Below are 26,722 nucleotides of genomic sequence, written 5' to 3'. Positions count from 1 at the left end.
TCAAGTGTGACAAACACGCTAAATATTTAATCTTCCAATGTCGTTTTTTTAGACAAATCTAATTTAAAGAAAATCTATCGATAATTAACATCTGAATAGAATCCCAATAATTTCATAAACTAGGAAGACTTTCAATAACTTCAGGTATTTCATCAAAATTCAATTAATTAATTTTTTCCAAGCAAATGGTTTCGAGCTAAATAATATGCGGCCGCGAAGATGCTCTTTATTTTCCTCGTCACTTAAAATACTATTATATTTCTACTTACTGTAATGATCAATGATGAAAATTTATTGTTCGCAATTTATATAGTCTATTTAAAATTAAGAATTTAGCATGTTTTTTGCTATTAAAAAATGAACATTGCAGATGTGATTATTATTTTAAATTTCTAGCAGGGATATTTAGCATCAAATAACTTTAGGTAGGTATAGTTGACGTTGGCAAGAAAACCAACACTAACTTCACTCCGATTTCGCTTCACTCTTAAATTGTAGGTTATGTGACTTGAATTTTCTACTTTCAAACAAATAATTATGTTACGAATTGCCCACCAAAGTAAAGTGCTATTTACTCTTTCTGAACATCTGCAAAACTACCAAACAGTCCGATGGAGCCGTAAACCGCGAAAACCTCTTTGGATGCCCACTGCAAAAAGTAAACTCTTCAGGGTTCCTCAGAGACCCAAACTGCCAGTTGAAGAAGATGAAGAAATGAAACGATTGTATAATAATTATCGAACGACCATCAAGTCTATTAGACGATTTTTGACCTATCGCTACAGTGTGCTTTTGCAAGCTAAATCTGATACGGCATTACTGAAAAAGGCGTTTGAGGAAGATTTTGCGAGATGTTCTAGTATAAACAATGAGTGGAATGATGAAATTAGAAGACACAGGGAGTTACGATTAGCTAAAGAAAACGAAGCTGAAATAGAATGGGCCAAAAAAAGGAAAGAAGAATTATTGTTGAAACGTGAAGAGGAATTGGCTTTTGCTGAAGAAATTGTACGACAGGAAAAAGAGGCGGTAGCCAACTTCATTACAATGGAGAATTTAGATGAGGCCATAGAGAAGGCGATTAATAATCCTGTTGATTATAATTTTGCTGTTGACTTAGAAGGAAATAGATATTATGGGAGGGAAACTAAACCTGATGATGCAGTTAAAGTGAAGCAATAATTTTAAATATAAAAATTATTTAATTATGCAAATAAAGATTCCAAAAATTCTGTTCTGTCCTCTTCTTTACTTGTGTCCATTGCTACAGTCTCACTAGTGTCAATATTCTCCAGTTCTTTGTTAACTTGCGTCTTCCCTTTCTTCTGTTTACCCAAATTAGCTGTGAAGAAGTTGGTTTTCTTCTTAGCTAACTGAATTTCTGCTCTCAGTTTTTGTCTCCTCGCTGCTTTTTCATACGCCAAACGTTCATGTAAGTGGGTCCATTTAAAATTTGATAGATATTTTATGCTCCATAAACAATCATATTGTTTAGATTTTTTACGAGTGCTAACTTGTTTACTGTTCAGTAAGAGAGCCACCTTTTTCGCGACAGATTTTCTCTCAAACTCCACCCACCCTTCAGTGAATTTCTTCGCCACTTTCCTCTTTGATTTCTTTTCATTTTTAGTTTCTGTAAAAATTAGATTTTAGATTCAACGTCTTTTTATTAAAAAAATAAAAAACCTGATTCTGCAAGTTGTAAATAAACGCGGCCCACTGTTCCGAAATCTTGAAAGAATTCACGAATTCTGGTGACATTCATATATGGAGGGATAGTTGACAAGTAGATTATGCCTCGTTTTGGAGTTTTCAGAGACTTTTTGGAAGATGACGGCTCTTCCGTGTTTACTTCGACCATTTTTTTAGGTTAGCACGTGTTTTCGTTGACTTGATATTTGTGACATTTAATCAGAGATAACTTAGAGATGCTCAAGTACGGGCACTTTTCTACTCCTGAGAACTTGTCTGGTCGACTTTGCGGCCTGGTTCGTGTAGATGCCGCTACTTGTCAAAAGGCGCTCGATTTAAAAACTGAACTGGGGTTTCATTATTCAAAGTAATTTTTATGAATTACATTAAAATCACAATTTATGTTGATTATTATCTAAATGATAATAATTAACATAAATTGTAATTTTAATGCAATTCTAACCACTTCGCATTCAGATTAATGTAAATAAAACTCTTTGGTTTAACAAATAATTTATTACATAATTATTTTCAATTTCAAAGGAAGTACAGACTATTTTCTTGTTGATAAAAAATCATATATTACACAGTTAGAGATCTTAAGACTACAATATGATTGTGTAATAACATTTTTAAGACTAATATACATAAATAATATAGTACGCAGGTTGGAATTTTCATTACGTAGTAAAAACACTCAGGGGATTCGCATTTTTCACTGTGAATTATGGGCAGAGTTTTTAGGGGCTTTGTGTCCTGACGGTGAACCCCTCGGAGAGAATTGAAGGAAATTATCGTTTGTACAAGTAGTAGTGCCATAAAACCAGAATGCGATTTGCAAATCTTGATAACTAGAAATATGACAAGAAGTGAACAATAAAAACTGAAATAATGAATCTGAGTTGTCTGAATCAGAACGTTTTATACGGGGTCACCTCAATCAGCTAAATTTGACTTATAATTTTAGAATGGTATCCTTTAAAAGGATAAAGACGTAAAGATCACTTGGAAAACAAACATCTAACTAGCGATATTAAAATTGAAAACTTACGTTAAGTCCACATTTTGAAAATTTTGAAGAACGTGTTGTTAATTGTAAATTCCGTTAGTTCTTTAAACTTTATACGCATGCGAACTAGTTGCAAATTTGTGCAAATTTTTACTACAGTTTCCTGTTTGACTGACTTTTGACAGTTTAGCGATTGGTGTCCATCTAATATCATCCGCTGGTACTAAACACGATGGTAGGGCCATCTATTAATTAAGTCCACCTAAACGGCAGAGTACGATATAGTGGGAAAAATACGCATCAGAGAGAGACACGAGATTGCTTTAAAATGGGATAAACTCTGCCATAAGACTTGACGATCTCGAAGTTATCTCTGCATTTAATGGTTGCCAACGTTCAGCACGTTTGTGATGAAATTTCCTATAATTTTCAGTTGATCATTTTTTTAGTTTGTTGATTAAAAACCGACCAGTTTTAACAATAAACAATGCATGATCCATCCCATGATCTTATCAGGTTGTGTCAAAACCCAAATCGTTTTTTAATAAGCATTAAAAAACAAATTTCTTGTTGCGTAGAGGGCGCACGTGTTGTTTGCTGTCACCTAGCAGTGGTGCCAATTCGTGTTGTTTGCTCTGATCTGTCAATTGCCATTTACCGAATCTGTTTTCCATCGGTAATTTTCCAGAAAACCCTTTATATTTAGATTTGGACCCAGTGATTGTGCAAGAGTTTCGCAGATATGACCAGTATTAGTCCAACAGGTGAGATTTCGACTATTATGCTAATTCAATGAGCTGTACTAGCAAAGCTGGTTAGCTATTTCAACGCCTCGAACTTCCCAACTCTTATCGATAACTCCTAATTTAATTACTTATTGTTTTATGTAAGGACCGCAGTAACGGGTACACAATGTCGGCGTTTTTTCTCTCAACAAACTCTCTCTCGAATGACGTGTCAAATATTCCGTTAGTTTTTGACGTTTCGCCCCTCTCAGTCTTGTTATTTGTGTACGCACACTTATCGTAAATCTCGTTTCAAAGAAGCGTAAAATTTCAATCAAAAACAGTTCGAATGATAGTGTTGAGTGAAGTGACGACTTCCCTTCCTCTGAGGGTGAAACCAAAAAGGAAGAAACGTCTCGACGCCTCGTATGACGGCTTCCAGCTGGTCGCCTGAGAACGCCACTCGAAAGCTTTGAAAATGAGCGCCGACGAGGAACACAGTTTGGATTATATCGAAGACCCTTATTTCAACCCTCATACCAGCACTGCCACCCCAAGTTTGGATGATTTAGATGTTCTTGATTATGATGTCCTAGAAAACGAGTTAGAGCTCTTTGATTTGAGACAGTTGGATTTTGACGAAGCCAATTGCACTAGTTTACCTCAAGATGAATCTGTTAATGTTGAAGCGGAATTTTTCAATGTTAAAAGAGCGAATGCTATCATTAGAGCGTTTTTTAAAAAGGATTTTAAGCGACAAGTGAGAGTTACTTACTGTGATTTGACTAAGCCTTACTTGGCCAAACTGCCCAGAGATAATAATTTTAGAAAATATCTGGATATTAGTGGTGATGGTGAGTATTTCCCAGTTCATTTCAAGAAAGTGTTTTTATTCTTTATCATGTTTATTTGTTGTGCTTGTACAGTTAGTGATGAACTTTTTCAAGGACTTTCATTCTGCATGGAGAACACGTAACGATTGTAAATTTAAACGAGTTTTTATAAATAAAATTGATGTACTGGTTATTAACCTTCGTTTTGGATTAGATGGTTTTTTGACAAGTTAACGATTCGGCTTTTTATCATTAATTTGTTATTTAGGTGATTATTTAACTCAATTTTGTGTCAATTTCAGTTATTTGCACTCATTTGTTCTATTTAGCAGTTTGTGGATTCTGAAATAAGTTGGCAGCTCCGTTGGGATATTTCCATACCTAGACAGACCATGTCAACAGGGACAAACTGTCTCTGAGAGATTTTGACATAATTGGCAGTGCTACCAACATATTTTAATTTCTTAGGTTTCTTCATTTGAACTGTTTAAAAAAAAAATACGTAAAAATATGTGTGATATGAGTCACTTATTTTTATTTGTGAATGCTCACAAAAGATCCAAATTTTATGGTTTTTATGTGAATTTTGATGAGGTTTTAGTTACATAAAATACAATTTTAAAAACTTATTCTTATTGCGTGTGTGACCAATTTAAAACAATAGTTTACGAGTGTTTTGAAAGCCATCGCAAATGGCATGAAAAGACTTTATACACGTGTGTTTTACAAGGTTTTATCTACGATTGTTTTCTATTTATAAATTTTATTAGGAATCATCAACTATTAGATGTCAAAAAATGTTGGCAGTTGCTTTGACATATCTGTGCAAAAAGTGTACATTTGACAGTTTTTTGCATAATTTACAAAACGCCCACTTTTTAAACGATTGTAGATAACAGTATATTATTTAATGAGGGTTTAATGGTAACCATATTACACGAACTTTAAAATCAAGCAAGTGAAATATGGCCATTATACCCGAATTAAATACAATACTTTATCTACAACAACAGTTTCACATGGTAACCATAACGTAAAAAAGCTATGATTACAGATAACGTAACTGTGGTTATATGACTGTCACTTAATACTTCTACTACCACAAACATATTGCATCTATTACTTAAGAGTGATAGATAATAATAAAAATAATAATTTGCATATGTTTGATTCGTTCCTATTCAAGGTAAAGAAAACGTAACTTTTGCGCCTAACTACATACCTTTTAATCGGCCCGTTATTTTTTGCTTATTTATTACAGTTAACTCAACAATCGAGTTGTAGAACGCATTGTTCTTATAAAACAATTGCGATTAAAAGGAAACATGTAAAAAAACCGATTTTGTTTCATAATTTCATAAAAAGTCATAATTTCCTTAAAAAGTGCCGGTTAAAACACTCCTATTTATTTCAGTGCTGCTGTTATAATCACGTTACATTCTCCATCGTCGAGAAGCTTTTAATCGCATTGCTAGACCAAGAATCTCATTTTGCAATGTGGCGAAACTTGAAGAAACTCCCCCTCCGAAATCTAAGCAGTGGAAGTACCATCGACTCTAATGAATTGCAACATTTCAAACAGTTCACAGACGACTGGTGGAATGAAACTGGTCATTTAAGAGCTCTCCATGCTCTCAACAAACTTCGAATTCCTTTGATTCGGGACGGTATTTTGAGCGTGCAAAGCAAGAGTACAAATAATTCGTCCCCATTAAAGGAAATCTCCATTCTCGATGTTGGTTGTGGTGGCGGAATTCTAACCGAACCTCTGGCGAGAATAGGAAGCAATGTTACAGGTGTTGACGCAAATGGCGATATTGTAGACAAAGCACAAGTTCGGGCAAAAGCAAAGAAACTTCAAGTTGATTATGTTTGTTCGTCCATCGAAGATTACGCATGCAACAATAAAGAAAAGCATGATGCAGTGGTAGCGTCTGAGATACTTGAACATGTTACTTATAAAAAAGAGTTCTTGGAGGCCTGTGTCCAATGTTTAAAGCCTGGGGGCTCACTTTTTGTAACAACAATCAATAAAACCCTCGCGTCGAATATTTTGGGGGTCGTAGTTGCGGAAAATATTTTGAAGCTCCTCCCCAAAGGCACTCATCAGTTTGACAAGTTTATCAAACCGCACCATTTGGAAAAGATGTTGGAGGACTTGAATTGCAGAACAGTGCTGGTGCAGGGGATGTTCTACAACTTTGTTACTAATGAGTGGTCTTGGTGCTCTAATGATTCTATTAATTACGCAATACATGCTGTTAAAATAAAAGAAAAATAAACGTTGTATTTGAGTGTTATGAAATAGACCGTTTTTGTTTCTCTTAGCGTTTCCTTCACCTTGACTTTGATATTAGCACAGTTTACAACTACAATTGTTTTAGAAGAGGCAATCCCAGCCGAAAACCACGTGGCTAATGAGTTTTCCCACTTATCCGCCGAAGAAAAAGAGCGCCAACAAGCTTTGTGGAACGAGGAACTGGCTCAAATCGAAGATGAGATTGCTACTTTGAGAACAGTTTTGGCTTCAAAAATGAGAAGAAGCGCGGAACTTAAGAAAAACTTGGGCATAACAGTTTGGAAGGAAGTCTCCGAGGACATCAACCAAGGGATCAAGAATGTTAAAGAGAGCAACGTGTAAGAATGTAGTTGACGCTTTGTAGTTGCATGTTAATGCATTTTAATTTTTGTTCGAGTAGATATCAGACCGTGGAAACTAAAGTTGGTCAAGTGACCAAAGCCGTTACGGATGCACCTCTGTAAGTATCGCATGGTTGATTATGAGAATCCCATTGCTTTAATTAACAGACTTACATTTAATTAACTGTGTTCAGTGTTAATTGCTTGGCTAATAGTCGCTTTTCCACAATGGATGATTACCATTCATGTAAATCTAAAACTACTAATTTGTATTTAGAATCTTTTGATCAAGTTAATATATTTCAGCTATCAAAAGACCACTTCTCTCATCGGCGGATTCACCGGAAATCTAACAAATAAGATTGGCCAGATGCGTCATTCGGAGTCGTTCCGGTCCATAGAAGAGAAAGTCGGCTCAGCTTATGAAAACGTGAAGGTAGGTCGTTGTTTCCGCGATGTTTTTTTTAAATATTCTTTCAGACAAAGGTCGTGTCCCGTTCAAACTCCCAGCAGAGTCTGGACGAAGCTGGTAGATCTCGATCTGGATCGGTGGTTACAAGTCCCACGATTCCAGAAGAGAAACCTTTGGTGTAGTGTAACAACAATCAAACTCAATGCTGTCCCGGCCAACAATGCCTTCATTGCTTGTCTATTGAATTGGTCGTTACTAATTTTTGAGTTAGTTACGTTCTAGTTCTATAGGTTGTAACTTTTCTTACTGTAGCTTCGAGAACCGTTGCCGGTTGAAAAGGATTTAGGTTAGTTTTTGTACAGAATTTAGTTCTAATAATCAATCAATTTATATGAAAGACTATTTTCCATACTGATGGCTCTATTGAAGTGTTTACTAGGTTCTAAATATACGCATGAAATATATTATTAATAATTAAGGAATACTTTATTAATTACACCTAATACAATAAATTATAACTAGCTCTAGAGTATTAACTGACCTTTCGATGAGGAGGTGGTTCGCTAACCGTCCTCTGTTTCTTAAATATTACATTTCTAATATTTTGGGATGGCATCTCTATAAATAGAGTCATTACAATGGCTAAAAGGTAGATCCAAAATTGCTCCTGCAAATTCAATAACATTGTAAAGAACCCATAATGTTGGGCTGATCTGTTCACTCCAACATTATAGAAGAAAACAGGAAATTGGATCAAATAAACAGTGTACGAGATTTTGGTCCAAAACGCGAACGGTGGCCACATGAAAAACCGTTGGAAACGGCCTCTGTAGCCCAAATGAGTGGTAAAAATGACCCAAGCGCAACCAAAAGCCCAGAGAATTGGGGAGAAGGCGGCGTACCAAGCTGCATCAGTGGGGTTGTACGAGTAGTCTATACTTCCCATGAAAGCAGGGCCCACAAAAGCGATGATGCTACCTACTAAGGCTACCGAGGAGACTAGTTGAAAGACACGCTGAAACAAAAAATTATGAAACTGGTTTAGTTTCGTGATTTCACTCACTTTTGATAGAGAAATATGCGCGTAGCTCCGAAGGCAGTATCCGAGAAAGATTCCCATTATGTAAACTGTAAGTCTGTGGATGGGGAGGATGTACATGTTGTCGGCGGTGGCGAACAGTTGTTTAATTCTAAAGAAAAAAACGCTTGGATTAACCCGATTTTACATTAGCAAAAATGGGTTTGTTCGATACTTACGATGTTCCAAAGTGGATGAAGTTAGACAGTTTCATCGTGTACGTCACATAATATCGCATGATTGTTGAAAGAACTGCCAAAACTCCCAGAGCCCATGCTCCTTTCCTTGGCCACTTCCATAGCAAAAGCACCAAAACCGGCGAAAGGAAGAAGAGTTGGGTATCAATACCCACATGATGCGTATGTGTCAAGCACTGAAACTAAAAGTTAGTCCATTGTCGGACAATTCAAGTAACAGACCATGTCGCCGAATCCGAAATAATTGTGAATAAACAACATGTTCCTCCACCAATACTTCTTGCAAATATTGGAATGGTGGGTGACCACTTGGTTCCACATAGGCCCGGAGCTAATCCACGGTAGAACCAGCGTACAAAAGGCAATAAGTGCTCCAAAAGTGGGTAAAATCCGGACCAGCCTCGAAATATACTCTTCAAGAATGTTAATCCTTCCATTTTTCTTTAATTTTCCGAAGAGCGAATAAGCTGTTAAAGTCCCAGAAATCAGGATAAAAGGATCGGTGTAGAGACTTGCGGCACGGCCGATAACAGTCCAAGGCCGCGCGACAAACTGCAAAAAAAATCATTTGAATTCGATGAATGGTGGTTTTGTTGCGCTCCTGATACTCTCCGTGAAGAGGTGATTCGTTCTCCATTCAGAAACGCGCTACCGCCTGTTATACTTCCACATACATTCTAAGTTCCTGATAACAAATAGGGAAATTTCCCTCGAATTCGACGCTTGTGGCCGGTGGAATCAATCACCCACGCCGCGCATGACCAAGGTCAATGAACACGACGTTCTTGGTGCTCCAGGTGTGATGTAAACGGGTGCATTATTGATAGTGGAAGGTATCAGCGCATGTTCTAACTTCTATCTGCGTGTTTATGTGCTCCTGGTAGCAAAATCAAGAGATTGGCGTCTGAAGCGCCAAGTGGTTGGTGAAAGACGGGTGAAAGGAACAGGAGATGTAGAAATTTGAAAAGGTTGAGAAATTTTACTGTGTCAGACTGCGTAGCGACATTGACATTGAAATGTGCAAGATTTGTTTTGGCAGGCAACAAAATTATGTATTTGAATTTGGCAATGGGCAACGGTAAATCAATTAAGTCGTTGAACTGTCTCAAGGTTCTTAATTAGTTAAATTTTGTAAACAAATTAATTTTGTTTATATTTTTAGCCAGCGCGTTTTCAGTTATAACAGGACTTTTAAAACTTGAACCACGAAACTGAAAATTTTCCAATTTTTTTCTTATACTTGGTCCGCGTGAATTTGCATACTGCAACATCCTCGATTAAATTATTAAATTAAAAATTTGCGAAAACAAATTCGGGATAAAATTGATATTTGACATGAAGAATAGTTAAGAGAGCCGAAATCGTAATTGATCTTATCCTCAGAGGTGTGTATAACGTTTTATGCACATCGCTATTCTAGAAAAAACCCTAAAAATATAATTGTCTAGCTTTTTGAGACTCTTGACAGTTACTAAGAGCTTTTCATCATTACTTTACTGTCCAGTAGGCTTTCGGTAGTTTTTACGGCTCAACATGCTATTTTACAATATTTACAGCCTTTAAGTCTACTACTATTATTTTTGTTATTAAAAATGAACGTTCGGCCAAGAGTCTAGCTTGTGTTGCAGGTCAGAAAATTACTCAATTCAGCACTTTTTTGGTTTTCTTTGTTCAGATTTTTTGCTCGCAGAATTTACGCAACCATCTTTCGTAAATTGCAATCTTTCGCTCGAGAATTTTACTATTAATTGTCTGATATTCGTAACTGATTATAGTGGTTTTTGTGCGGTCGAAATGATGGTGAAGTGCAGGAATATCGCCGGATTCTTTGTCGTTACCAGTTTTGCACGGTAACATTTCTGTAAGGTAAGCGACAGTGAGTTTCTTTTGGGCAAATAGTTTTTCACAACATTTCACGTTAGCTAAAAATTAGTCAAAAAGTTTGGAATTATTAAGGATTGGTTTTGGGAACCTGTTTTAGAACGGAGGTTATTTTGATGTGTGTTTCTATGCGTTAGCAGCAATTTACCAATTCCAAAGAATGGTTGAACGCCTCGGTTGACACATAATTTGTCAAATATTGTAATGATTTATTACAATATTACAAGGTTATCAATATGCCTAGGCAGCTAGGTGCATATTAAAAATAACACGCAATTTGTAATCGAATCAGACGTTGAATTAATGTAGTTATGTCTTCTTCTACCTCCTATGCTATGCAACAAACTAAGATTCATAAATTCATAAAAATGGTTTACAGCAAACCTACCGCATGACCACACGTTTAAAAGAACTCAAAATGCCGTAAGCTTAGTAGCAGCTACAAGGTGTTTATAAATGTTTCTACCATCAAGGGGAGCTCTGGAATTCCTGTCATGCACTATTTTGCCGCTTTGTTTTGCATAGTAAATATAACTATATTTACAATTACTTCAAATGTCACTTAAGCCAACGACTTTTCAGTTACGGTTTTGTGTCAAAAATTTAGATTTTCAGTCTTCAAACCACAACTTGAACAGTTTGTTTTCAAAACTAACGTTGTTTAATGACTGAGGTTAACTACAAATGTCAGTTGAAAAATCTAAACCCACATTTGTAACGAGCGGCAAATTTATTTGACATTTCATAGTCACTCTTGATGCTAGAAACATTTATAAACACCTTGTATAAAACAAACATTCATAGACAAAATATGGCTATAAAATTATATATTTCGACATTTAAAAATTATTATGGGCATAATATTTATTTATGTGGTCGCTGGTCGTCAATAAGGAAGTGCAAAAGACATTAAATGAGGTACAATAAAATGAACTTTATTTAACATATTTTGAAGGTCTAGCACTCTTCATACCTAAGATGGAATAAATGTCAAATAACCACCGCACATGTCAGATTAAAATTGTAAAAATGCGTTTAAATTCAGTGTGTGATTAACATTAAACTCATTAAATTTTCTCCAGGGTTAAGAAATTTCGACATCCCCACAAATACGAAAAATAAAAAATATCAAATTGAAATGTTTTTTAGTTTTACAGTAAAACTTTTTAAATGTCTGTTCAATCCAAACACAAGGATATTTTTTTAACTAATCTGGCCGTGTTTTAATGTTTTACAGCTTGAATATCAGATTTAAGAGCGGATTAAAATCTTTTCCTGGTTCCAAATTTATTATTTCTTAACGGGTTTAATTAATTTTTAATAGTATTTGATCCAACAAAAATTTTTGAACCACATTTTGACCAATTTGTGATAAACGTATTATACAGCGTTTTAAATAAAACAAAAAGTCTGTTGAATATCCTAAATATTTTTGTTTTTTAGAGTTGACACAAAATTTAAATGTAAAATCACCCTGAGATATTCATGGTTAATACACCCTCACTCAATCTTTATTTTTATTCAGAAAGAATGTGTATTAACTAGCCTGTTAGTCCCACTAGTTACAGAATATTTACACTTAAACATAATAATTTAAGCTCTTATTTAAGTTGTTTAATTAACTCCTCAGCGGTGGTATAATAAATCTGAAATAATGCCGAATACCCAACCTTGTTCTTCGCTAATAATAACCTTAGGCAAATAATCAAAATGGAACCTTACACATCAGTAATACTGTCATGTCATTAGATTCCTTCATTTAGAATGAATTAAATAACGAAATGCCATAATAACAGTAATATTAAGTGTACAAGGTCTTCTACGAGGAAGGAACCACGGTATTTGAGTTGGAGCAATAATAATTTGATTTTTCGACAATCATAATGGAATATGTTCTACATTTTCCATTTCAACATTGTAAGACAGACCCTGAGTAACTTGTTATAGGTAAGTCACGTTTGATTACATCAAGTTTGGCCAAGTAAATTAATTACTTTTCATTTTAAAAATTACATTTCATCATAAGATAGAGGATGTGACCTCGCAAGCAGGACAAGTACCGTTTGCTAAGCAAGGGCAGGGCCGTATTGTAAGAAAATCGTGGCCTGCATTCACGGAAACCATTTTTTGAAATGATGAAACTGCAGGTTTCCATCAATGGTTTTCATTACTTCAGGGAATGTGGTTGTATTATTTGAACATACCGATACATAAATAATGTCAAATTGGACCCACCTTACGTTTTACATTTACAAAGTTGTTTTGTAAGAATGCAGCGACGAAAGCCGGCTATTACTTTCGATAAGTTGCGAAAAAATTCAAGCAATCGAGTAACAAATTAGGCGTTATAAACGGCTCTACTAGTCCACTAAAAGAGAGTCAATAAAATGTAGTGAAGTTGCATTATTTTTTTCCGAGTCACAGACACATGGTTTTATTACCTCTTGAGAAAATGATGTTATTCGAACGAATTTAGGTCACTGTATGCGACCCAAACTGTTATATAACTGATTCAAATTAAAGCGGTATAGCAAGCTAGTTTAATTTCCAGTATAGTGCACACTGATTCAGTGAAAGGCGCTATTTGAACCAAACATGCAGAAAAATTATCAACGGTAAAAATGTCGAGAAAAATATTTTGTAATTATGCTAATTTGAATATAAAATCAGACGTCCTTGAGTTCGAAGAAAGTGGACTGTTGCAAAAAATTGATTTCTCATGAGATTGAAGATGTAAAAAAGAAGCACAAACGAGTCTGAAAGTCGTTAAATGTTACTACTTAATACAAATGGTCACCGAAATTAACAGTGACGAAAATATTTAAATTCTGTGAATAAAAAAATCTTCTTAATTGAAATACCCAGATAGCTATATTGTTGTAACGATTTTCATAATTCAGTAAAGAAATAATGCGAATAAGTTGCTAAATATAGTTGATGAAACGATCAGGAGTGGGTGATGTCTTCGAGCACAGTTCGTTGCAGTTGCAGACACCCAAGAGAATTTCGTTAATTTAGATCAATTATTTCGAAAATGCGGAATGGTATCCGACCTTGTCTGCGAACAAGAATAATTGGGGTCACCCATAATTATCAAATTTAATAATATTTTTACGTATGATTGCTTAAACTTTCAGTAGTCATCAATTGCATAAGAGCTTTTTTTTGGGGATGAAATGGAAAAACGGTACTTCCTCTAACGGGCGGGCAGTCGTGATTAAGCGTAATGCGCTCGATTGTGGCATTTATTAATTGATTGTCAATACGTCTTTGTTTACATTTTAGACTTGTTGCAGATGTGCTTTGGAATATTTGCTGGTGAGTACTTCTTAAATGAAATTAGGTACTAAATACATAATTGATATAAAATTAAATTTCCCGTCATAACGTTATGTAATAAGGTGGTACCTAATTAAGATACGTCACTTTTGTTGCTTTATGCAAAATGCAAATCAGCCAAAAACAGGTTTATGACGGTGCTGATCTTGATAATGTTTCAACATGAGTTTTACGGTGTAAGATAGCAGTATGCATTTGATTATTAACCAATGGCTTAACGTGGAGGATTTTCCCATAAGTAGTTGGGGAAAAAATAACGAGAAAAAATCTAGAAAATATTGTAATAATTTCCACACCAACTTGAAATCTCGCAGTTTTCCCAAGGAAAAAGGTGTCACTTTGGTTGTTGATGGCTATTTAGTGAAATCACAAAAGAGGCGTTCTTTTAGATCTGGGATTGTATTCTTATTAAGAAAAACGTTTTGGGGTTTTCTTGATTATTCAGTACCCAAATATTGATCTTCAATAATAAATTAGACCCACATATTTCGTCATTTTCGTCACCGATAGGTAAAACCACAACTCGCCACTATGTCCACATTACACATTCAACTATTCTTACTTATTCTATTTTTAAGAACTCACCTCGACCATTTCCGTCCTATTGACATACGGCGTGAAAAAAATCGCCATACTTTTATGCGACAGCAGCAGCAAAAACGCATTTATAAATCGAATCCCATGTATGGCTTCTAAATCATCATGTGGCCTCCTCGTTGATTTTAACGAATTCCAATTCCTTCTAAGCGAAAACGCCATTATCCATTCATTCTTCTTTTCTATAGCATAGTAGTCGTACATTGTTGCCATAATAGCAAGAGCAACAATGCCGACAAATGTAAATCTGAAATATTTTCCTTAGATTATGAGATAAAACAATGAGTTGAACTCACGAAGCTATGACTGTAGATGCGGGAACTGGCCGAGGTTGTGAAGATTGACACATTTCAGGTCGTACCAGAACTTTGAATTGAAGATCTGTGTTTTTCGAGAATTTTTCGATTGTGGATGTTAGTCCTAGTCGGACGTCGTTCGGGGTGCAGGTGCTTGGGATGCATACAGCCCAATTAGTTGTTGCAAAACGGGGGATGCGATGACCCGGCTAAAAGAAGATTTGAGAATTTTAATGAAGAAAATTTGAAAACGTCGTAATTACTGGTGTCAAAATGATAAAGGTCAAGATGATCTATTGGTATGCGGTCAAATTATCATGTCTGCGGCCTTGGACATCATATTTTTTAGTTTGGAAGAGAATTTTCTCGTAGAAATGTTAATAGTTTAAATTGTGTTATTATTATTTTGTTTTAGCACTGGTGTGAGGAGACCGGACATTACAAATGGAACATGTGAAGTATTTCTCGAGCTGAACTTGACAAACAGACAAATATTTATCTTGAAAATTGAATTCGAACTGTGCAATATTGTTAAACGATTTGTGTAAGGTTCTAAAATAAATGTGTACAAAAGTTCAATGTCAACAATAAAAACGGAATAAAATATGTATAATCGAAGATAAAAAGTGAAAGAAACATTTTTGTCCATGACCCATCGATATTATAACCCATAATTTTGCAGACTTTGTGAGTTTGTTTAAAATTTGAGGTCAAGAAAATGTGTTAAAAGATCTTCTAAGAAGATGCTTGCATGAAATTTTTGCTTAAAAGCTACTTCTGACTGCATGTGTATAAATTATATAATACATACAACTAGAGGACAGATGACTCGACTCTGAAGAGTATTGCAAGCCGATGACTTCAGCTTTGGGTCAACTAAATGGTTGTTATGAAAGTGGTTTTGGCTTGAAAGAAATTTTAGGATCAGGATTCCATTTCGCATGTAGTGTATGTACCACAACATGACGTCTATGATTAAAACTTTCCATAGTTTCGGAAAAAATTGATAACGGTTACTGGAAAATGTTTATTGGCAATTTATAATAAGTACTTCATAAACCAATAATTTTGCACGGTTGTACTGCAATCATGGAATTTTGGGTTTGGACAAATATGAATGACTTTTATGTGCCACTTGAAAAACCAATTTTGAAGTCTTTCTCTTGGAATTACATGAAAATAGTTGTCTTTACATAACATGCTATTGGTAAAACTTTTTTTTTTATGTTGGCTACAGTGTCATTTCAGAAATGTCATGAATGCTAATCAAATATGACATAAATTCTTCGTGCATTTTAAATTATATTCAATTTTATTTCTATATTATTCTAATGCGTATTAAAACAGGCTTCATTCTCAGACGATTTTGTGACTATAATTCTGATACCAAGAATGTTGCTGCAATGAGAAGTCATTAAAAATCGTGCAGTAATGGCTCATTTCCGCACGCTTTTTACTGTCGCCAAAACCAAAACTGAACTATTTTTTTTCGGATTTTAACATATCATTAAATTAAATGCGAATAAATTTTCGAGTAGTCATCAAAGGGAAAATAATTTTGGCTCCAGATTTTCCGATGTCTATGTCTCCGGAACTACGACATATAGAAAGATGCGGTTTTCACCATCGTTTTTATCGTACTCTCGTTCCTAAGAATCCCGTCTTTTATATCCCGCATTTGAAAGTTGATTTTTTTAATTAAAATGTTTTAACTCAAACGATAATATATTGAAATTTTGTTTATTTGACCGCCTCGCGTATACTATTTGACCTCCCGATCTGAAATTTGGCAGTGTGATGATCTCGGGCTGCTCTTTCGATTGATATAGGTACAATTCAAAGGTATTAAATGTCGTGTAAGGTCTAAAAAAACCTTAAACATTTCAAAAAAGTTTATTTGTGAAGCAAATTTGGTACTCATTTCACACAGAATTTCACGTAGAATCCAAATCAGGGCAATTTTTTTTGTACAACAAATAACCGAATTAACAGCTACTTAAATTTCAAGTAGAAACGGCAAAAATGCTTAAGCTCCGGAATTTCCGGTGTCCATATCTTCGGAACTATGACAGATAGAAAAATGCGGTTTTCGCCACCTTTTTTTCCTGGCAATTTTTAAGCCAAGAATTAGGTCTTACTATTATTATTAAGTTACTAGTTCTTATTTCATTTATAATTTCACGTTTAGTCTAATCTAAAACTCGTTGCAGAGACTCATACATAAACTATTCTGCAATAAAATATACCATTTTGCAAAATGAATTAATGTAATGAATAATACCTATTTATATCAAAATAACTTCTCATCTACAAAATGCAATTAAATAAAACAATAAAGAATTTGATATTATGCAGAATTTTTATAAGAGAGCGTGACAAAGCCTGGGGGCTCAATAAAACCTTGACTAATCCTCAGAGATTTCGGACCAACTTGGGAAAGATCAAAACAATTTCAACCTTGCGATACAAATTTAACAGTTTAAGTTGTAAGGATGCGTGTAGGTTTAAAAACACGAATGAGGTGCACCCAAACTTTTAGTGTGTTATTATGAGAAAGTTATTGTAGTTAATTTATTTATATTATATTTTATTAAGATTGCACCTGTTGTTTTAACATAATGCAAAGAAGATAAAATAAAAACTGAAAACACCATTAATAACTGCCTCGTTCAAAAAACTTACGTCATCCATTTCGTTCTTGAAATGGAAATGCGATTGCGTTAATCGGTGAAGCGCTAGAATATACGGACTAGATTTTTTCGTTTCCACTTGCATGGAAGCTAGACAGTACTGTCCATTAATATTTAAGTTTTCTTCTTTTGACTGCAAGCACATGTCGAAGTCGCCGAACTGGTTTACATTGCCGTTGAGTATCCCTGATGGCAACTTGGCTGAAGAGTCATACACTGAAAAAGGTAACATTGAAAGAGCAAACTGACCCAGTAAAGTCATTCTCACTTTTCAGCGCCCACAGCTTGAATCTCTTCAGGTCTTCGACGTATTTTTCGCTCTGCTTCTTACAAAGAGGGCTGACTCCATTAACATGACTTAAATCGAACGGTGGCGTCATTCCAAAAATGAAATTCGACAGTCGATTTGTCGTCGTGTCGTAATTCAAGTCTGTAAGAAAGAGTTTTTATTAGACAACAAAAGCATTTATTATTGTGAATTAAGGCCATGGATGACCTTCGTAGTTTCGATTATTACAGTCTGAATTGAAGGTGAAACGCATAAAGTGCGTGTGGTTCCGGTATTAATGTCATAAGTTCCGGTACTTCATCAAGGCTGACAAACTCTTACTAATTGTAAGTGAATCTGAACTTGACCAAGTGCATGCAAGGTCTAGCTTTTACTATTTTCATGGCGTCTAGTTTTTACTCGCTTGCAACTATCACTTTCATGAGCGGGAGCTGTTTATATGAATAAAACGTTCACATTTACGTTAATTAATGCGGTGCACATGTCTCATTTCAAATACTGCTGATAAAGATAAGGAGTTTGTATCAAGGATTTCTTTTGTATCGAAAGAAAATTTGAATTTCAATTCGAAAAAGTGATTTATTGGACTGAATTTTTCAAACGTAAAACGTGAGGATTTTTCAAATTTCGAATCTCGGCTTCGGTTTTGTTACGTCATTATTAATATAACTTGTTATACCATAGCAGATTTTGACGAAATACTTACTAGTGGAGAGAAAATGGCAGAAATGTTATTAACCTCGTTATACCGGAGCGACGAAAGTTCATTTTTTCTGACTTTACATTTTGTTTTGGGCGAAAATTTAGTAAAAAACGTAGAAAACAATGCAAATAGAGTGAGAACTTTGTAAACAAACATATGTATATCGAGGCGTACAAGTATGTAGAGCAAAAGGTTATTCCAACCTTTAAATATTATATAACATCAAATGAGAAACAACGTTCAAATTCTCTAAACGGATTTCGCTCGGGACAGTATTTAAAGAATTTTTCATGGTTTTAATTACGGTTTTGCAATTAAAGAAAGCGTAATGATTAGTCTAAGTGGTAAAATACTATCCTAAGATATAAGATCAGAATTCTGCAATTATTTGCATGCACTGTGGAGTTTGAATTGTGAATATTTTGCATATTTGAGAGCGAATTCTTAAGGAAAGAAACGCGAGAAAAACTATTGCGCAAACCGTTTTTTTATCGGTTGTAGTTTCAAAGATTTTGAGCATTAAAAATTTCGGAACTTAAACTTTACTGTCCGAAATTTTATTCGGCTATAACTTATTGTGAATTGTTTGTTGTCGTATGTGATTTTAACCCCAGATTTGGAATCTGCGTGAAATTATGCGTAAAATGAGTCTCAATAATAAAAGTTTGCTCCAAAAATAAGCGAAAAATCTACCGAAGAAGGTTTACATAGTTTTAGTTATGCATTTTCGCGAAAAACTGCAACTTTCGACTTTTGGATAATCTAAAAACAATTTTTTGTTTATTAAAGTTTTTGAGATATTAAACACGGATTGTTTCGAACCTTCAAAAATTTGACTCTCTGGCGAAAAGCCAAAAATTCAAACGACCATAACTATAATTATATTTGTTGACGAAAAATATTTTTTTTTATGTTTTTGGAATCAGCGTAACATTCTGCGTTAAATGAGCCTAAATAAGTTCAGTTTGCTTCAAAAATAAACAAGGCATTTGTCAAAAACTGTTTTGAAGAGGTCTTTTTGGGGTGATTTTTAATCACTGTTTTCTAGGTAAAAACGTTGTTTAGTATTTTTGTGTTTACATGAATCGAAAGAGGAGCTCAAAATCTATTAACTGGTCAAATTAATCAATCAATCAATCGGACAAATAGTTTACGGTTATGACCAAAAACAAAAAAAAATTGAAAATTTTCATCGTGTGAGTCGGAATTTTTTTTCGCGAAAAATTAACTATCGAATTTTGGGCTTTTGAGAACTTTTCTGACGTAAAATGAACCGAGGAAAACGATGGCGCAAACCGCATTTCAATATCTGCGACAGTTTCCTAGATATTTAGCTTTTAAAATTAATAAAAATTTGGAAAAATGAAAATCAACTATCCGAAACTTTAATCGGCCATAATTCAGTTATTTGTTGTCGGATCTGAATTTTAATTCTAGATTTGGAATCTGCGCAAAATTCCGCAAAAAGTGAGCTAAAAAGTTTACTCTAAAAATAAGCGAGATATTGACCGATACTTTTTGACATACTTTTGGTCATTTTTGCCAAAATAAAATTTTCAACTTCTGGAAAATGGATAATAGTTAGATTAGTTAAAATCGCATAGTTTCGTTAATGTTGTAGTTTCCAATATTTTCAAACATCTATCGCCCACCAAAATTTAAATTAGTTTTTTTAAATTATCATGTGTCATCGATATCGTATTTTTTAGCAAGAATTTTCCACTCATTTAAAGCTGTGTTGAACTTCTTAGTACAGTTATATTATAATTATAGCCATTCTAAAGAATAACAAAATCCTTGAATAGGAATAACCCTGATATTGACTACAAGTAACTCGTTAACAAATTTCGAAACTAACGTATTAAATTGTCAAGATTTTGATTACCTTATGCTTGTTAAGAAAAAATGAGATTTTTCAAGTGTTTTTTTAAATTGTCCTATCACTTAATAATTTGCAAATCATTTAAATGAATTACATAAATAATGAAGCTAAGTTCATTGGCTTATGTATACTTAAAGAACAATATTTTTATTTATACCCTGAAGCTATTATTTGATTAATCTAATAAATAACATGTAAAAGTTTTTAGCCGAACAGTTTTTTCAGGATTTCCGAGATCGTATGCAAGGATAATTATGGCATCGAGTTTGATCCTTGAAAAAATACGGAACTATGTAATCCCATCTCTGGTTGTACATAAAAAATAAATAATGACCAACATTGATTAAAACACGAGAAGAATCGCTAATACAACCTTGTGAAGACTCTCCATTAATTATTTTAATTTTATGCTAAATTGACACCTGTGATATATTAATTATGGTAACAAAGAAGAAAATCTCATCCCATAACAGCATAAAATACGCATGAAATAAACAAACGACTAATAAAGCACAATTGCACCGGCAACGTAAAACTCCGACTCCGCAAATTTTACGCTGCTCATCAGTTTTTCAGCACACTTTTCCGGTCATTACCTTCTTCCATGCATTTGTCGACGTTATTTAGGCACATTTTTCCGATTTCGTCGGTGTTGGGCAAAGTCTTGTCGATGTTTAAATTCCATAGAAAAGGCACCGAGCTTGAATTGCTCCCCGGTTTGGGGTAGGTAGTCCTGTTTTTGTAGAATTTGACATCACAATGCACTGTCAGAAGTCCGATGATTAGACAAACGAACAATTTTTTCATTTTGGAACACCCCGTTCGCGGCACTACACCATGTGAATGTGTGGAGAATTGGTAAGGAGTTTTCATGGGACGGTAGGTAGGGGAAGTTGGGCAATGGGTCCCCACCGCGACACCGCAACATCTAATTGTTAATGCAATGATTTTTTTATTTTATGAAAATGTTGAATCTATACACATTTTTTATTTATAAATCCTACCCATTTTTCCCATGAAAGTATAATAATTGTACTTTGTAAATTTAGAGAAAATGATATAACTTTACATTCTACGTTACAATACAATTTTCTTTGGAAATAAAAATTTTTCTAACGAGTAAAATGAAATCAAATTTATGCGTATAACAGAGAATTAATGTATGCAGTTAATTAAAACATGTAAGTAGTGGTTTTTAAGAACAATCTATTTGTTGCAAGGTTAAATTACGCGATAATTAGTAAAAGAATACAAGTACTTATGAAACTGAAAGTGTTAACTGCTACTTATCTATTATTTACTCTTAAATCTTTGTCACTGTCCTGTGGAAAATCCCATTAACTGATCCTGAAGCGAAATTGTTTAGCTAATAAAAATGACTTATTTTTCCAACTGGTGGACTAAAAGACATTTTTTTCGAGCTGAACAAATTCAAATGTGACTAGTTTTAATAGTTATTTACTTAAAGTGCTAATTTAAATACGAGTTGATGGTTTGGACAATTGCAGGAAAATTAATTTGATTTTTGTGCGGATAAAATGACAGGGAACGTTGTTACATGAGGATTTTCGGAACAAAAATTTAATTTAACTTCTGAAGTTTTAAAGTTTTTATACTTCCACAGTCTGTTTCTCAAATTTCAAAAATACTCAAATTTTGCTTCTTCGTTCTCAAATTTTCTGGTTCACTTTTAGTCTTTTAGTCAAGTTTTCTTCGACGAAATAAAATTTTCGACTTTCAAAAAATTTAAGAACGAATTCTTAAGAACTAAAAAATTGCGAGAAAAACGATTGTGAAAACCGTATCTTTCGATCGGTCGCAGTTTCCAAGATACCCAATATCTACAGATACAGATTGAATATACAGATTGTTTCGAACCTTCAAAAATGTGGACCTCTGGCGACAACCCAAATATTTAAACGGCCATAACTCAATTATTTGTTGACAAAAATTAAAAATTCTTGCGGCTTTGGATTGAGCGTGACATTCTGTGTTAAATAAGCCGAAGTTTGTTGAGTTTGCTTAATAAATAAACAAGACATTTGTCAAAAACTGTTTTAAAGAGGTCATTTTGGGTTGATTTTCAATCACTTATGTTCAAAAATTAAAAAATTGAAAAATTTTTATCGTTTGAATTTTTTTTCGTGAAAAATTGACTATCGAATTTTGGGCTTTTGGGCACTTTTTCTAACGTAGAATGAGCCGAGGAAAACGATGGCGCAAACCGCATCTCAATATCTCTAATAGTTTCCCACATATTTAACTTTAAAAATTAGGAAAAATTAGAATGAAAATCAAAAATTCAAACAGCCATAACTCAGTTATTTGTTGTTGGATCTGAATTTCAATCCCAGACTTGAAGTCTGCGCAAAATTCTGCGTAAAATGAGCTATAATTACTCCAAAAATAAGCGAGATATCGACCGATGAAGTTTAACATACTTTTAGTCATAAAGTTTTATTCGACAAAATCAAATTTTTGAGTTTCGGAAAATCTAGAACGAATTCTTAGTTAAAAAGTCGCGAAAAAATCAATGGCGAAAACGGTTTCTCGAACAAGTCAGTAAAAAATGTAAATAAGGCAAATTTTTATGTTTCTATTTCCCGTGAATGTTACGAACAGACAATGTTTGTATCAGCAAGTTGTATATATTTAATAAACAAAAAATTTATAAAACAATAAAAGTACAGGAACAGGAAAAAGTTCGATAAATTATCAAGAGGAAACAGTAGCACTATTGGTTCAATGAACCAAAAAGGCGAAAAAAAAAAAGAAGTATTGAACCAGAAAGCAAGGAGCATATGTAGAAAAACTTGAACAAAATGATGAAAGAAGGAAAAGAACCTTCAAGGAAATCAGATTACTACTTGCAATTAAAGAGCTTGGATCAAGCACGCAAGAACAAATTAGAAATTATAATTTGTATTTATAAGTAGGTTTGTACATACTTCAAGTACCCTTGCTTTTGAACGTTAAAACACAATTTCAATATTTGTTTTTCTAAGTCTTTTTTTCACTTTGGAATTTTTGTTGTACATTACTCATTATGTACCTACACAAAATGTAAAGCACGTTGCCCAGATCAGTATGAGTTGGACGTTAGCAAGAGGAAATTCCAGGAGCTGCTGAAGTCGCGGTTTGCTGGACCTTTGTCTCTTTTTTTTGTCATAGTTATTTCAAGGAAAGATTAGATCTACAGACAAGTTGTGAATCCATCTTTTTACCAATAATGATAGAAACATGTTACGATTATAAATAAATAAAGGGGATGCAAGAAAATCCTATTGGTAAACGTGGCGAGATTGTAAATTTTAGTTAGTTCGTGAATGGGAAACAAAATTTTTCTTTTGGGTTTAGCCAAGTCTAACCAAATGACGCACTTACCCTGATCGCACAAATTTTGTTAAACATTTTCACACGAGAAAATTTATTCTAAATGCTTAGTTCTTTTAATTTCATTCTATTTTATCGATGTTCTATATTTTAATCATGACGTCATTCACAAATTTTCCCATCTTATCTCTTTAATTTCTTGTCACAATAACGATCGTTACTTTGAATTGTGGCACTGAACTAGTGCGATATTTGTTTTTAGTTATTTTTTTCCTAAAATGCGTATGTACCATTCAATACCATTCTCTCAATCTGCTTATTTTATTCCTCATGAATATGTAGTTTCTGGTGAAGTGAATTACTTGTCTCTTTGAATTTAGCTACGTGATTATTTTGATAAGTATGAGAGTAAATTCTTGCTTCAGATTCAAACAGGATGTCTACATAAATAGAGATAGAGCAAATTGCTTAATTTGCCGAAAATTTGGTCAAGTGAAAACATTTTTTTAGGGTTTTACGCTCATTAAAATAGGTAGCCTAAGTGTACACGCATAGCTGCGTTCAAAAAATAAAAAATAAGATTACGTAAATGCAGGCTTGGAACATTTTTGCGTTACGTATTATTTCAATTTTTTAATAATTAGGGTAATCGGTTGTCACAACAATGGAAAATAGTGAGAAATTTTTTGCGAAAATATCAATCAAATCCAATTCAAATTTCATTAAAACACTCAAAAAAATTGTTGGCCTATCTGGCGACCATTTTTAATTGTTGCTAAGAATTTCAATTTATTTTGTCAAAACTTATTTTTAAATGCCAAATTTAACAAGTTTAGTACGAAGTTATTAACATTTACATCTACACCGATTTCCGTTAGATTTAACAGATATAATAATAGTATGGGCACGCAACACACAATTAAAAAATTAGCATAAACTGTACTCTTAGAGTATATTTGGCAGATTTCAACCTTGGATAATCAGATGTGTGTTAATTTGAGAGAAAGAAGATAAAGAGGTAGCTACCGAAAACCGGCTGGACCGTAAAACAATAAGGAAAAGCGCTTGATAACTGTCAAATTAGACCCATCTGTCCAAAGTGTCACAGATTCGAAAAATATTGTTTTTGTGCATAAAACGTTGTACGCACCTCTGACCAAAAGAGCGATCACGCTTTTTTCGTCGGGCTTCAACTTTCTTCTGTTTGCGTGATCTATCTCTTTCGGTCCTCTATGCGTAAATAACTAATAATCTATAAATAAACCGATATCAATTAACTTAGTGATCCGTAGAGTCAGAATAGAAGAACCTCACCTTGACCAAAAAAGTTGAACGCACGGTCTCGCCTAAAAGTTCTTCAGTTAAAATTAGTCAGACGTCAGATTCTTTGTCGCAATACTTTGGAATGTCTGAAGCAAATCAGCCTTGTAACATCAAATGCCCTGAATTTTTATAATCATCAGACGTCATTTCCTGTCGTCTCTTCTTGTATCGGATGGAAATTGAAAGTACTTTAACGGGCAAGGTAGAGGTCAACGATTCACACGTGCTGAAGTCATTAGCAGGTAAAGTACAGTACACCTGAATAGTAAACATTGATTTTTACAAAGACCAAGGACAGTCGTATAATTCTTACAACCAAATTGAGATAAAATATGTTGGATCAAGGATAATTGTGCACATACCAGGATTTTTGCACTGCGGATGAGTCAGAAGTTTTTAAAAAAATAACTGTGAATTACTTGTTTGTGTACATCAAGTTTTTCCGTAATGTAAACAGCCATGATATTTAAATAAGACGCGACTGTGGACAAACACGACTCAACCTGCATTCTTCAGATTTTCAGATAACAACCTACTGAAAATTTGAAAACTAATGTTATTAAAAATTCGAACAAAAGCAATACAACAAAAATGTGATTTATATTCTGCCTTGACTTTTACACATTTGAAAAACGTATTTTCCTCGCAGCTTTTTCCTGATTTAAACTTCCCCGTTAAAAAAAATGACGATGATAGATCACCTAATGAAAATGTATGTATCGATGATATTTAAATTGCATGTTTCTGTATTCTAAGGACATTGCCAAACGTACCAATCACGTAACTACTTTACTTTCAACCTGTTCAAATTACCACACTATTGTAGGTGTGATCAAACTAACAAAATAAGATGTTTGTTAGCTTGTTTGGACGCATTATCACAGTGTTAATGGGTCTTAATTTGCATGAGTGACAATTGTTGAATGGAACAACAGAAGGTGCTGAAATTCATGCCTGTCGACAATAAGAAAATCACATTAGTTTTGACCTCCACGTTTGTAAATTTTTTGTTTTTTTGTTAAATAAGAATCAATGTTTGGTGTTCAAAAATTCGGCTACTGAAGGTTGTTGACTTCGCTGTTTGTAACGCTGAAAACACGATATGAGGAAATCATATGAAGATGACTACTTTCATGCTATTACAATATTATAAAATTTATATCTGTAAGGTAAAGATTAATGAAATTTTGCATTGGAGATTTTATGATTAGTCCACCAACTCGAATCTTGAGAACTGCATCGATTATCTAACATTTAAACTTTTAATTTATGGTAGATAAAAGGAATTCCGGCAGTGTAGTTAATCTTACAATTAGTTTCTCCTTTTGAACAATGATAAAAATCTACATGCAGTTGTTGCACTTCATTATTTCATTGTTTCACAATATGGGAATTTTAAACAAGTTCACCTATTGGAAAATGTTTCCGTTTTACCATCGAGATATTTATGATACTTCATAATTGGCTACAGGTGCATTTGAGTATTTCTTAATGATAAATATGCATGTTGCTTATGGTAACATTTTCGTGAATTTAGAACAATGTCCACTTTCTTTTAAATTTTATAGCCAATTTCTAATTAATCTTATATTGACAAGCTTTGAAACATAACAGACTTTCGCATCTGACTTTTTATTTTTTCATTGGAGTTGTTATTTACGGTATGAGTAAGCTAAACAATTTGTTTATTCACGTGTATCAAACATTTTTTTCTTCAATTTCGTCAATAAGACTTAAAAAAAATATTGCTAAGGTACTTTTTTCGTAAACTGATTTCGTTCTTTCTAACAATAAATTGAATAC

General features: G+C 33.8%; 5 protein-coding genes across 6 annotated transcripts; 3 read left to right on the top strand and 2 right to left on the bottom strand.

Annotated features, from left to right (window-relative positions):
* Positions 1 to 429: 429 nt before the first annotated feature.
* mRpS26 (mitochondrial ribosomal protein S26) lies at positions 430 to 1,232 on the top strand. Its single transcript, XM_088037703.1, has one exon. It carries the CDS (start codon positions 538 to 540, stop codon positions 1,180 to 1,182), a length of 645 nt encoding a protein of 214 aa, XP_087893829.1. The 5' UTR covers positions 430 to 537; the 3' UTR covers positions 1,183 to 1,232.
* LOC148174288 (uncharacterized) lies at positions 1,126 to 1,919 on the bottom strand. The gene is made up of 2 exons (XM_088037704.1): positions 1,687 to 1,919; positions 1,126 to 1,633 (listed from the first exon to the last, which is right to left on the bottom strand). The coding sequence occupies exons 1-2, from the start codon at positions 1,859 to 1,861 to the stop codon at positions 1,206 to 1,208; spliced, it is 603 nt and encodes a 200-aa protein (XP_087893830.1). The 5' UTR covers positions 1,862 to 1,919; the 3' UTR covers positions 1,126 to 1,205.
* Positions 1,920 to 3,088: 1,169 nt separating this feature from the next.
* Positions 3,089 to 6,581, top strand: Coq3 (ubiquinone biosynthesis protein COQ3, mitochondrial). Of its 2 annotated transcripts, none has more exons than XM_088037702.1 (2): positions 3,089 to 3,465; positions 5,674 to 6,581. In XM_088037702.1, exon 2 carries the CDS (start codon positions 5,755 to 5,757, stop codon positions 6,538 to 6,540), a length of 786 nt encoding a protein of 261 aa, XP_087893828.1. In that variant the 5' UTR covers positions 3,089 to 3,465; positions 5,674 to 5,754; the 3' UTR covers positions 6,541 to 6,581. The 2 variants fall into 2 exon arrangements, with proteins under 2 accessions (XP_087893828.1, XP_087893827.1); XM_088037701.1 differs by lacking the exon at positions 3,089 to 3,465 and adding an exon at positions 4,189 to 4,280.
* Positions 3,595 to 7,591, top strand: LOC148174286 (tumor protein D52). Its single transcript, XM_088037700.1, has 5 exons — positions 3,595 to 4,280; positions 6,644 to 6,896; positions 6,959 to 7,018; positions 7,206 to 7,335; positions 7,380 to 7,591. The coding sequence occupies exons 1-5, from the start codon at positions 3,905 to 3,907 to the stop codon at positions 7,491 to 7,493; spliced, it is 933 nt and encodes a 310-aa protein (XP_087893826.1). The 5' UTR covers positions 3,595 to 3,904; the 3' UTR covers positions 7,494 to 7,591.
* A 182-nt stretch (positions 7,592 to 7,773) lies between these two features.
* On the bottom strand, positions 7,774 to 21,144 carry LOC148174285 (nose resistant to fluoxetine protein 6-like). The gene is made up of 9 exons (XM_088037699.1): positions 20,860 to 21,144; positions 17,658 to 17,819; positions 17,382 to 17,605; positions 14,700 to 14,908; positions 14,392 to 14,650; positions 8,809 to 9,138; positions 8,569 to 8,762; positions 8,375 to 8,501; positions 7,774 to 8,326 (listed from the first exon to the last, which is right to left on the bottom strand). Exons 1-9 carry the CDS (start codon positions 21,134 to 21,136, stop codon positions 7,844 to 7,846), a joined length of 2,265 nt encoding a protein of 754 aa, XP_087893825.1. The 5' UTR covers positions 21,137 to 21,144; the 3' UTR covers positions 7,774 to 7,843.
* Positions 21,145 to 26,722: the final 5,578 nt, after the last annotated feature.

This window comes from Gnatocerus cornutus, chromosome 5 (genome assembly GCF_029298725.1).
Source record: "Gnatocerus cornutus isolate USDA-ARS CGAHR chromosome 5, icGnaCorn1.1, whole genome shotgun sequence".
Classification (NCBI taxonomy): Eukaryota; Metazoa; Arthropoda; class Insecta; order Coleoptera; family Tenebrionidae; genus Gnatocerus; species Gnatocerus cornutus.
Note: the sequence above shows the minus strand (reverse complement) of the source record. Positions and strands in the feature narration are given on the sequence as shown.

What these genes read in the sequence shown, in the direction of transcription:
- mRpS26 (XM_088037703.1), top strand. Translation starts at nt 538, where the DNA reads ATGTTACGAATTGCCCACCAAAGTAAAGTGCTATTTACTCTTTCTGAA.
- LOC148174288 (XM_088037704.1), bottom strand. Translation starts at nt 1,861, where the DNA reads ATGGTCGAAGTAAACACGGAAGAGCCGTCATCTTCCAAAAAGTCTCTG. An exon ending in TTTACAACTTGCAGAATCAG is followed by an intron (nt 1,634 to 1,686) that starts GTTTTTTATTTT and finishes TAATTTTTACAG; the next exon opens with AAACTAAAAATGAAAAGAAA.
- LOC148174286 (XM_088037700.1), top strand. Translation starts at nt 3,905, where the DNA reads ATGAGCGCCGACGAGGAACACAGTTTGGATTATATCGAAGACCCTTAT. An exon ending in GCCGTTACGGATGCACCTCT is followed by an intron (nt 7,019 to 7,205) that starts GTAAGTATCGCA and finishes AATATATTTCAG; the next exon opens with CTATCAAAAGACCACTTCTC. An exon ending in CAGCTTATGAAAACGTGAAG is followed by an intron (nt 7,336 to 7,379) that starts GTAGGTCGTTGT and finishes ATATTCTTTCAG; the next exon opens with ACAAAGGTCGTGTCCCGTTC.
- LOC148174285 (XM_088037699.1), bottom strand. Translation starts at nt 21,136, where the DNA reads ATGAAAACTCCTTACCAATTCTCCACACATTCACATGGTGTAGTGCCG. An exon ending in CAAGCTGTGGGCGCTGAAAA is followed by an intron (nt 17,606 to 17,657) that starts GTGAGAATGACT and finishes TACCTTTTTCAG; the next exon opens with TGTATGACTCTTCAGCCAAG. An exon ending in ATAGGACGGAAATGGTCGAG is followed by an intron (nt 9,139 to 14,391) that starts GTGAGTTCTTAA and finishes TTTTTTTTGCAG; the next exon opens with TTTGTCGCGCGGCCTTGGAC.